Source organism: Panthera onca, chromosome A2 (genome assembly GCF_046562875.1).
Source record: "Panthera onca isolate mPanOnc1 chromosome A2, mPanOnc1 haplotype 2, whole genome shotgun sequence".
NCBI lineage: Eukaryota > Metazoa > Chordata > Mammalia > Carnivora > Felidae > Panthera > Panthera onca.
The window spans coordinates 152,588,197-152,600,267 of record NC_138340.1 but is presented as its reverse complement, the minus strand read 5'-3'; the positions used below and the strand labels follow the sequence as shown (position 1 = coordinate 152,600,267).

At 47.8% G+C, this 12,071-nt stretch overlaps 1 protein-coding gene across 8 annotated transcripts in view; it reads left to right on the top strand.

Moving 5' to 3' along the window:
• The first annotated feature begins 1,238 nt into the window (after positions 1-1,238).
• Positions 1,239-12,071, top strand: part of DGKI (diacylglycerol kinase iota) — a 447,606-nt gene continuing 436,773 nt past the window's right edge. For all 8 annotated transcript variants that reach the window (XM_078438897.1, XM_078438893.1, XM_078438899.1 and 5 more), the window contains exon 1: positions 1,239-1,672. In XM_078438897.1, coding sequence (XP_078295023.1) covers positions 1,263-1,672 — 410 coding nt within the window. In that variant the 5' untranslated portion in view covers positions 1,239-1,262. The remainder of the gene's footprint in view (positions 1,673-12,071) is intronic.

Here is a 12,071-nt window from a genome sequence, read left to right as displayed (position 1 = left end):
GAGTTTCGGAGAGACTTGAGGTCTGTTGTTCCATCTCTTAATTGTAGTTATGAGAAAACAAAGGGAAAGAAATCAAGCAATCTGGGGTCCCCCAGCACCCACCTGCAATTCTTTTACCACAGGTACGTGTAGGTGTGTATTTTGGCGACTACACTTAGCCTTAAGTATGGATCTTTTTCCTATTTGTTAACAGCCGCGACTTCCGGAGTGGAAACCCTTAATTTGGAAAACAACCTGTCTTAGACACTTTGTAGCGCATCATTCAAATCCCATAGAGTTTTGGGTAGTAGGCTTAGAAGCAAAAACTCGGGGCGAGGTGGATGACTAAATCTATAGAGACTGCAAGCTTGGCGTGTTTTTTAGCAGTGGGGTCTGACGTGGCTCGAAACCCCTCCTTGGGCGAGCTCCTCCTCTCCCGGCTCGACCCGGCGCAAGCACCCTTTGCGCCCATCCTCACTTGCCTCCTGGGTTCTCTCAGTCTTGCCGTTCGTTTCCCTGGCGGCCCTCCGATCCCAGTCAATCGAATTCACAGCCGTTTAAGAAGACGGCTGCGTGTAAAGGAGACGATGGCCTGGCTGGGCGACTCAGGGATGAAGGGGTCCCAGCCCTTATCCGGGGAAGGGAGGGAGGCGCTTCGCCCGTAGCTTCAACTTGGCCTCCCCCCTCACCGCTTACTTTACACCGCGCACGACTGCTCCCCCGGTTCGCCCTGAACTCGCTCCTACACCCCCCTGAGGTTTCCAGCGTGGGGCGCCGTCTGCCTGGCTCGAGCTCAGCCCAAGCGGGGAGCGGGGACGGAGAGAACGCCGCCCCAGGCACCGGGCATCAGGGCACTCCCGGGGACCCAGGTGGGCGCTACCGCTCCAGGGCCGCCCGCCCGGGCAGGGCACCTCGCGCGTCCGGGTCCCCGCCTTCTCGTGTATTCACCGGGGCGCGGCACGCTCTCCTCCGAGTTTCCCTCCGGGGCTCTCCTCTCCCGACGCCGGGGTTCGCGCCCGGCGCCCTCCTGGCCCCCTCCCTCCGTGCTCCTCTCCGGCAGCCCCCGACGCCTCAGGGCAGAGTTCAGGTTCAGCTCTGGCCGGTGCCCCCGATTTAGGAAAAGGCCAGGGTTGGGGGCGGGGGGGGGGGGGGGCGGAGGACGGAGGGCGCGGGTTGGCGGCGGGGAGGCAGAGGGGGGCGGAGGGAGGTGGCCTCTGATTGGTCGGGGAGGGGGAGTGGAGGCACGGAGTTTCCCACAATGCCCCGGTGCGGTGCAGCGGCGGATGGATGCTGCGGGAAGGGGCTGCCATTTGCTGCCCCTGCCAGCGGCGCGCGGACCTGCTCGCTCTCCTGCGGTGGCGGCCGCCGCCCGCGCCGTCAGCCGGCCCGGCCTCTGCAGCGCCGCCGCCTCGGCTCCCTCCGCGGCCGCCGGAGCGGTCGCCATGAACCCCAGCTCCTCGGCGGGAGAGGAGAAGGGGGCGACGGGCGGCAGCGGCGGCGGCGGAAGCGGCGCCGGGAGTTGCTGCCTGGGCGCGGAGGGCGGCGCGGACCCGCGGGGCGCGGGGGCAGCGGCGGCGGCGGCGGCGGGGGCCGCTGCCCTGGAGGAGCCCGCGGCCGCCGGCGCGAAGGAGAAGGACGAGGCGCTGGAGGAGAAGCTCAGGAACTTAACTTTCCGGAAGCAGGTCTCTTACAGGTAGGCGCGGGCGCCCGGGCGACCGGGAGACAGGTGCCGCCGCGGGGCTGAGACCCGCTCTCGTCCGTCACACGGGCGCTTCCGCGGAGTTGGGGGCACCTGGCTCGCTGGCTCGCTCTCTGTTTCTCTCTCTTCTCTCTCTCTCTCTCTCTCTCTCTCTCCCTCTGTTTCTCTTTCTCTCTCCCCCTTGTGGGGAGACGTATTCTCTTCTCATCCTATCATTCTGGGCTGGAGGGAAGCTGGGTGCGCCCGGTTTCCCTCTGGAACAGGACCGAAGACTGGGTCTCTGAGATCAGAAAACAACAAAAATGCGTGTGTGCGCGGGAGGGGGGGGGGTGTGCAGACACAGACAAGAGATGCCTAGTTTTCTTAAGAGAAGTCCTCGAAGTTGTCCCTAAGGCGGTGTCATCTGTAACCACTCCCCCCTACCTTCCAGATTTCCTTGGATGAACCTTTGGCACTAACTTGGTAGTTGAGATCACCGTCCAGGCAGGAAAGAACAGCGCTGTCCTGAGGGGAGATCCTTGTGGAAGTCGGACCTGCAGGGAGACCTCCCGTGAAGGAAGGGACGGTGTGGATCGAAGTCTGTAGCTACTCAGCTGGTTAGGGGGTTACCCGTACCTGTGCTCTCTCCCTCTCTCCTGGGTGTGCCCAGCAGGAGGAGGTGGGCAGCCCGCTGGCCAGCCATGGAAGAGTGAGAGAATGGCACCATGCTTGCCCCTGAGGGTGGATGCATTTGTGAGACAAGGACGGTGTAGGCTAAATGGCCGCCAAATTATAATAAAAGATTAGCCCCAATTGTCTCAGGATCCAAAAAACGAGAACTGAGGATCCATTAGGTTCTCTGCTCCACCCCCAGCCCCCCACCCCCGGGGCAAGAATAAAAATGTCGAGAGATTCAGAGAGTTTCAGAGATTACCCTTACTGCTTTGTTAGTTTGAAAGTTCAGGTGATAAACGCAGCACAGAATGACGACAATTTGCACTTGCTAGGGGTTGGAGTATTTCTCGAAAAGGGGTCAGTAATAACAGTAGTGTGACCCTGTCCTTTGAACTAGCGGTCCTTTCCAGAAACCCCTATAAAGTATTAAGCCTGTCACACCATGTGCTGTTATGTAAGCAAAGGCAGATGACAGAGGTGTGTGGGTTTGTGAGGGTGTGTGTTGTATTTATGGGGGCATGTGTGTGAATCATTGGGATCCCCATAGGCATTGCCTGGACCGGAGGCCCCAGTCACTAGGGCATGTGCTGTGTGTCTAAGCGTTGGCTTCTGATGACTCTGAGACGGTCTTCCTGGTCAGGTTGTGGTTCCCGCATTCCTTGCGTGCATTTTGTTCTCTGTGCGTCGAGGGAGTTTCCCACTTGACTTGCTCTTTTAGTTACTAGCATAGATGAGGATCAAATGAATCTTTCTCTTTATATTTTTTGGTTTCCAAAAATAGGCAAGTGGTGGAGAGTGGGGTAGCTCTAGGGAGGTATGCTGGGACACAGGCAGCTCCACTTCCTCGTAATGATGGCCTGCCTGGCCCTTAGGGGAACAGGGACTACATTCAGCCTAATTTAGGAACTGTGAGTTGGAGGGGGCTCATTACATTCGGCACATTGTGGGTCTGGGCTCCTGAGCTGAGAAACTGGCCTGTGTTACTGGTATTCATCAGACTCCTCACTAGGTAGGGCTCCAGAGGCAGAGTTTGCAAGGGAAATCATTTCAGCTTGCCTCTTGGCAGGGGTCATTCTCTGAGCTTCTCTCCTGGCCACGGGTGCTGTGTGGGCCATGGCTTTCCCGGTTGCAAGCTCACACATGCATGTGTAAGTGTGTGCACACACAAACAGAGACATGAACACAACATTTTTCCATAAAGGAATAATAATCCTGCGTTTGCCTTACGAACCATAGAGGTGGGTCCTACTTTGTGAACATTCCCTTTTCAGTAAAGCTGTATAATCTCCAATTCAGGGAATCACCTCCATCAGCATCACCTCAGGTGGCTGGTTCAAAATGCCTGCCACCCCAGCCTTAGAAAATCAAACAGTCTGTGGGTGGGGATTTTTAACAGGCTCCCCGGGCAGTGCTTAAGCACACTAATATCTGAGGACCTATTTTTTCCCAAAGGCTGAACAATTGATCTTTGAGCTCATAAACGGTGCCTGGCCAAACAAGACCAGGCAGTCCCAAAGTCAGAGGAAAGACAGTGAAAAGATAGTTGATTTCATCTGGCACATGTTTGTCTTGGATAACCTGGAGAGTGTCTCCATTTTGATTCCCATTATTAGTTTTTTAGAGTCATGGTGAATGGTGGACCATTCACCGTGGGAGCCATTCCTGCCAGATTCAGACATAGCTGGGCCTCACCTTTTGCCGGTGGGTCAATAAATGGTCTGTAAGGAAGTACACCTCTGGCTGGAGTTGGGCATTGGCCCTTCAGTGGCGACCACCCCACCTCACTTCTGGGGGCACTCAAGGACAGTGACTGGTTGGAGTTCATGGAGAGAGGTTGGGAATACCTCACAGGATGGAGTCTGAGTGAAAGAATTCGGTTGGTGAATGAAATGTGGCTGCTTGTGTAAGGGTGGGGGGAGTCATTTGAGGTGGGAAAGAGGAGATTTGCAGGTAGGTAAAAAATATCTTTTGAAGAACATGGGTATTTGCAGAATGACACTTGACAGGAAAGAAGAAGGGGGCTTTGGGAGAGGGTGTGCGTGTGCGTGTGTGTAGGGGGGGTCTCATCTGCTCCTTCTGTTGCTAAGGAACATATAAGCTAGATTTTAAAAATAAATGAGGAGTGGGTGGGCATATGCAGTGACTCCTGTCTTTTTAGGAACTGGAGCCCTTTACAAAAAGCCTTTAAATAACCATTTCTGGAGGCAGATTATTCATTTTGCTTGACTTTTACTTTGTTAAGTAAAATAAACTCCTTTATATACCCCTAGATTTCCCCTCATTATCTTTTCTTTCTTGGCTGTTTTTGGGAACCATTTTTCCCATGAGAATTTTTCCTTTATTTCAGATTCTGCTCCCCTAGAGCAAATAGTCTCTGTAGACTGTAAAGCTGAAGGTTTTACAAGGCAATGCAAGTGAGCTGGTACTTTTCTCTTCAAATTACTACTTCCTTTTTCTTTGCAAATTATGGTGCTGCAACAGATACATATGTGCCAATGACTATATAATGTGTAGGAACTGTTTTTTTTTTTTTTTTTTTTTTTTCCGCTGTAAGAATTCCCTTTTAAGTTAGTAAAAAAAAAAAAAAAAAAGTCTTTCAGAAATGCACAGTGGAGGGGAAGGAGAAAGTAGCTGATGTTTATTGCCTTCTATGTACCAGGCACTGCAGTAAGTATTGTTGTATATTCCATCCTATTTACTCTTCGTGACCGTCCTATGGTATGATTATGGTTATGTCTATTTTATAGAAAATGAACGTGAGGTATAGAGCTTGGGTAGGAGGCAGAATTGAAACCCAGATCCAACTCTAAAGGACTCTCTCCTTAGACCACATTCTGCTTCTCTAAATATTCATTTCAGGTTGGAAGTCTCTCCGTGTGTATGTAAGTGTGTGTGTCCGTGCGTGTGCAGCATGAGCTGTTCTTTCGCCTCCTCTGTAATATGTAATACAGGTCATTATATATTATCTCTTGTACACTTTGGACCATATTCCTTTGTGTGATTTTAAGGATTTTCTCTACTATTTCAGAAAGAAAAATGAGTATAAATCCATGATCACCAAAGCTAATATTGGTTTCGCTTCATAGAACAAAACCACCTACATGACACCTGCCATCATTGTGGATACCCATGTTAGAGTTTTAGATGCTTTTGGATAAAATGACACAGATGTTGTGTAGGTGAACCTAGATCTGGCCCGTGTACCTCTTTGAGCACCCCCGAAAAAACGATGAGGTGTGATTTCACTTATAAGAAGGCCTGGGCGATTAATGGTACTTATAAAATGTTGATGACGTGGTTCAGCTTCTCTACTTATACACCAGAATAGTAGTACCAGACCCTCAAAGGGAGATTTTGGTACGAGACAGGCATAGCAGCAGGGAGTATTAAAATACTTAGGTTAGACAGCCAGGTAAAAAATCTTTTCTTATTTACACGTTGGTGATTAGAACGTGGTAGTATTTCCCTTTGTGTTTTGTCCTGCAAAGCAAGATTATGTGATTCTAAGAAAGACAAGTGGAGTGTAAGAAAGCCAGACAGGACAGCATGGGCATTTTTTCTCCTTGCGTGAGAATCAATCCTGGGAGCGGGGAGTTTTCTTCTTCCGAAAACCAGTGTGTCAATATCCTCCTTTGTAAATCAGTTTTAGTTATTTTATGTTTTTGTCTGTGCTTTATACATTTGTTCACTATTTCGAGCCTTTAGGGTCAGAGGAAAACTTTCGTTCTGATTTAATGTTTCCTTCCTCAGTAATCACTTCGGACTTAGCTAAAGGTAGACTTCCTCAATCCAGACACAAACTGGGCAAGATTGCACTTGAACTATTGTCCATAGTACTTCACCTGTTCGAGTTGACCTTTGAGAGCCTTGGTTTTTACCTGGGAGCGTGATGGCATCGGACCCTGTGGCATCAGGGGGTGGAGAAGTTGAAAGGAGTTTTGCTGGTGTTCATTTTTGCCGCGACAACCACAGCATTGCCTCATGGGGTCAAATCAAATTAGAGTAGAGTTAGCTCTTTGAAACATTTTACTGTCTAATAAGAGAAAATGAGGACTCTTAGTGAGGGCCCGGGCTTATTGCACCTTCCGCGTCCTTCTGGGCTGGGCTCTGGGATACGCACACCCTTTAGGCAACCCCGAATTGTTCTTAAAGTGGGCTGAGAGGCACTCACTCTGTGAAACTGGAAGCATCTAGAAGGACCACTGCCTAGATATTGTTGTGATGTTTGTTTTCTTACTTGGGTTTATGTGGGTTAACACCTGTCCAAACTATTTTTTCTGAGACCTTGTAATTTTTGCTTTAGGACAGCAGTTCCTCCAAATTAATGGTGGGTAACTGAGGGAAGAAGGTAAGGAGCGAAACAAAGTCTAAGCTGAAAGGTTTCTTTCTTTTTTCTTTGAAATTTAATTTGCATGACATAACTATAAATGTGGACTAATTTCTAATTGTTTGAACTGGCTGGAACCATTTGCACTGTTGGAATTGTTTGAACTGGTAGGAATGTTATGCCTGCTGCAAGGCCTAACAAACCAATGCAGTGCAGGAAAAGATGAAAGAAATTAAAATGGCGGGGTACCTGGGTGGCTCAGTGGGTTACGCGTTCGACTTGGCTCAGGTAATGATCTCGCGGTTCGTGAGTTCGAGCCCCGCGTCAGGTTCTGTGCTGACAGCTCAGAGCCCGGAGCCTGCTTCGGATTCTGTGTCACCCTTTCTCTCTGCCCGTCCCTTGCACATGCCCTGTCTCTCTCTGTCTCAAAAATAAATAAAACATTAAAAAAAAAAAAAAAAAGAAATTAAAATGGCAAGTTAGGTCTGCTTGAACATGCTGCTCCCTTAATTCCTCTCTGGCCTGTTCACCAGGCAGACTCCTCTTAGGATTGCTCAGAGGTGTCCACTTTCTGTGGTAGGTGGTCAGTCTTCCCATGTCCTCACACGGCACTTGCAAAAAGCCATGTTAGTAGGAGTCAGTTGTAATTTTCTGGTGTGGGAGCTTGACCGGGATTTAAACCTGGCACCTTCCCGCTGATCTTGGGCGTGTTGTGTAATCCCTTGCAGGCTCAGCATACTCCTCTCTGAAATGGGGGGAATCATAACACGTACCTTAGAAGTTTCTCATGAGATTTGAGTGAGTTACCTTATGCCCAGGGTGCAGCATAGCGCCTTGCAGCGAGTTAACTTTTCTAATTATTATTATTTCCTGCTAAGTTGTTAGCCCCTTAGAAGCCAGAGATTGCACCTTACCATTTGAATCCCTGAATCCTGTTCTCATTACTCAGTAGGTGTTGCATAAATATTTATGGATGAACGAATCTAATTGCCTTCTTTAAATAAACTACTGCTTTTACCATTCCCTGTCCATCTCGGGTTGTGATTTCGTTTCTCCTGAAAGAAAGCTTTGCCTTTTTTCTCATTTACACTTTGTCCAACAGCCCAGAACTGTGTTTCCGTTTACAGCTTCCTGTATGACTACCTGCACCAGCCGTTCGGCCAGCTGTTCGGGGCTGGAGAGGGGTGGCAGAGCTCTTACTTAACCAGCTATTTGCAGCTTGTCAAAGAAAAAGCCTTAATTTGCCTTCTGAGTAGCACTAATTAGCTCTCTGGCTCTCTTTCTGTCTGTCTCATCCCTTTCCAAGGGGGCATCATTGATTTCCTCCTCGGGGAATTTTCTGTTGACTTTTTTCCCTGTGATTAGAACTTAGAAAGGCACAAAGATGGCTGCCCCGCCGTCCTGGAATCTGGCCTGACCGCTGTCCAGCCAGCTGGAGGTTTTTACTCCCTTGGCGGCCTCTGCTCTGCAGTTCTTCGCTCTCTCCTTCCAGTTCACCCGACTGACTTTGGCGGAAAAGTTATTATAGGAAGAATTCCTTTGTCTCTTTGTAACTCTAAGCTTTTGCTTTGTTTTCAACTCGCTTAATGACAAATTCTGCAAAAAAGGGCCAGCTACTTTTTATGCACCTATATTTATAGCACACTTGAAGGGTGGCCGGTGAGTGTAGTGTTCAAAGAGAGGTGGCGGGAACGCTGCGGTGTTCTTTTAGAGAAAATCAGATCATCAGGTGTGTGTGCGCTGGCTGGCTGACGGAGGGGGCTGTGGTTGGGTAGAGGTGGGAAGAAGGGTCTTCGCAGATGAATTTTAATGTTCTTTCCTTGCAGCCCTGAGGTTTTGTGAGTCTCTGAAATGGAGCTGATACTGTTTTCTAAAGGCAACAGCTTTCTGACAGGGACTTGTGTGGTCCTTAACCTCTAGCCATTTTGCTTAAGTTTAGGAGATTTGCCGTTAGATTTTCAGATTCATAAATGATGCTCTGATAAGAGCCAATTCTGATTTAAGCTATAACATGATGGTCTGACTTGCTGGATTGCGGTTGGGGCGGGGGGTGGGTGGGAAACAACCAAAACTTAAAACAGTAAGAAAGAAACTGCAACCAAATCTCATTATTCTTACTCTTCAATGTCGTGAGAGACAGGTGGAATGATGGTTAAGAGCCCTGACTCTAGAGCCCTGCCACCGGCTTCAGTTCTCCCTCTATCTCTGCCTGCTGTGTGACCTTGGGCACGTTGCTTCATCGCTCTGTGCCTTAATTTCCCCTTGTATAAAATGGTAGTGACAGTGGGACCCTCCTTGTAGGACGGTTTGAAGGCTGACACGCATCATGCTCCCTGTCACAAAGTTAAGTTAAAATAAACACCCCGTGTTTATTCCGGTGGTATCACCCATCCTTAAGTCCAGTTAGGGAGATCTGTTTATTAATCTTCAATGTGTTGAACATTAGTCAGACGTCCGTGGCCAGTGATAAAATTATTCAGATAATAGGAAAATCAGATAGCTGTATACTTGGGAAAATAAAGGTACAGGTTTTGGCATTCACTGAGGTATGGGATCTGTACTTCTCCTTTCACAACTTGTTAAAAATCAGTTGACTCTCGCTAGAGGGTATGGAGAGGATCGAGCTGCCTCTGAGTGCTCTGGAAATCGGAGGAGGCAGGAAGCCAAGGTCGGAGAAGATGGGCATGGCCAGCGTGCAGAGGAATCAGCGTGCAGCGGCCCACACCCCCAAACTGGTCATCCGGGAGCAGGAAGCCAGACGCGGAGGATTGGGTAACAGGGTCTCAGAGCTTCGAGTGTCGGGAATAGATAAGTAGATAAAGACAGAGGTACTAGAAATAGAGTTGCCACCAGGGACTCCAGGACAGAGGTTATTTCTCCTCTGGCCCGGCTCGATGCCGTCTGCTTTGTGTGTCCAGACAATGGCCAGCTGCCGCGTCCTGGCAATCAGAGAAAAAGCTTCCTGGATGCTACCTGTCCTGGATTATTTCAGAAATTGAAGGCTCAGCCTTCTGGGATGTTATGTCAGTTTTCTCAACCAGGCCAAACAACAGAATTTACTTTTTAAAATTGTAGGTGATTATTATTAAATATTTGTTGAACAAATAAAACTGGCTCAGGACTGTGAAATAAGTACTGAGGAAGTAAATTCTTTTTTTTTTTTTCCTATAAAAGATAAAGGAAAGGCAGTTTGGTCACTTTTGTGTATCATGTAGATTTTCAGGAAATAGCCAGAAAATAGACTTCTTGAACACTCCAGAATACATTTTTAAAATGTGTCTTGCCTTTGTGTATCAGAAAGATGTAAAAAATCCTTTGGAAGAATACATTTTTGTTTTAAAAACACTTGAAAGCAGTTTGTTTAAAGGTGAAAGGGGTTTTATATAAGCGTATGTGGATGCAGTTGGAAAGGGTTCCATGTATCACTTTGAGACAAACTTCTGGAGCATTCTTCAAACCGAAAGGATTGTGTTCTCATCACTGTCCTTATGTCTGTAACTGGGTTTGAGGCAATCTCTCTCTGAGACAGAGAGCATTCCCTGTAGGGGTTTTTTGAGAAAAGAGCCTGATTTAAAACGGTTTCTTCCTTTTAAATTGGCCTCCTCTCCATGCAAAGACTAAGCCATGGCATATTTTTGTCTCTCTCCCATTGAAGCACTGTCCTCAGCATCTAAAGTGAGACAGGAAGTAGAGAAACCTTGAACTCCAGAAGCCTCCGAGCATGATCTTCTCTGGCAGAGTGAACACCCATGGGGCTGCTGAGCCTTCCCGGCCTACCCTGCCTTTTCTCACAGTGGCCAAAAAACAGCAGCCACCGCTGTTCTTGTCCTTCCCAGTGGCCTCTGACATACCATTCCCTGAGGCAGCAAAGACAGCCCATGTACTTCCCAAGTTTTCGTGCAGTGCAGCTAAGAGAAGAAAAATGCTCTCCTTGGTTCAGATCTGGGCTGCAAGTGTTAATTTACTTAACTCTCTACTTGTGAATATTAATCAGTGTGAGGTACTGATTTTAGTAAACATTTCCTCTGAGCCGTGAAACATTTTATTTATAGCATTTTCACTTAACCCTCAATTAAGTAGGGGCTATTATTATTTCCATTTTACAGATAAGGATATTGAGGCTTAGAGTTTAAGCAACTTGCGTGAGGTCATAAGGCTTATGGCAGAGTTCAGATCCAGTTCCATATTTGCCAACTGCTTCCCCAGTGCAGCTTTTTACTCTGGTTCTTTCACCCATTCCCACTTCCTATGTACAAATAGCCGTATTTGCACTATCTAGTGGTTTATTAGACCAACATCCTCTGAGAGGAGAGACCCGTGGGCCCATCGTTTTGGGGGGCCCAGCCAGTCCTAACACAGGACATAGATAGAGGTTGATTGGCCGAGAGACCAAGAATTCCTTCCCTGTCCAAGCATGGACTCGGCTCTGTGAATAGCTGTCTGCTACTGGCCATTGTAGGCAGGTGAAGACCGAGCTCTCCTTTCTGAAACTATATGATTTTTCTCCATGGCATGGGGTGGAGGAAAAAATCCAGTTTCCTGGGGCCAGGGAATGCTCTGCAGGGATTATAGCTCAATACGTGTCCCCTCCTTCAATATCTATCTCCAGTACAAGACCTTGTCATATGTTGTAAGCAGAGTGGAACTTGAGGGGCTGGTGGTTAATGGTACAATGGCGTGGGGTCCGGGGAAGAAGTTCGCACCGATTTATGTGTATTTTGTGTGGTTGAAGTGGCACAGTAAAAGCATCATCTGATTTTTTTTTTTTTTTTTTGAGTATCCTTAGAGTGGAGTCTTCACCTTTAACTGGAGGGCCTATTCAGGCTGTAAGTACTTTCAGTGTAAGTTTTTTCATAGCAACACCCTTCAGAATTCATAAGTATATGCATGTGTGCTGTTATAGTCACCTAGAAAGTTCCAAAGGATGATTTAAAAAACCTGAGTCATTTTTTCCTATTTGAAGAAAACCTTCAGAATTTCTTAGCAAAATAAATCTCTAGTTCAAAAATAAACGACAAAGCTATTTAAAGATTAAAACAGAAGCTTTCTATGAGCCAGTGTGGAATTATAACAAAATCTAAGGGATTTTTTTTTCTTAAAAGACAGATTTCTGGAGATTTCTTACACTGTTAATACCAACTAAATTTAAGTACTTCTAATAAAAACGTGTGTGGCGCTTTTAGGGCTTTGCCATTTATAAACTGCTTTCACCTGCTTGATCGAATTTTACTCTCAAAACACTTAGGCAACAGGTAGAGCGGGTATTGTTTTTTAGAGCCATTGTACATTTCCGGAAACAGGCGTGACCACTAGGTGACTTTCCCAAAGCCACAAGCCGGTAAGGGGCGCTGCCAGGCTTAGGCTAGTGTTTGGATTTGAAGTCCCATGTTCTTTTCACTTCATTACACTGCT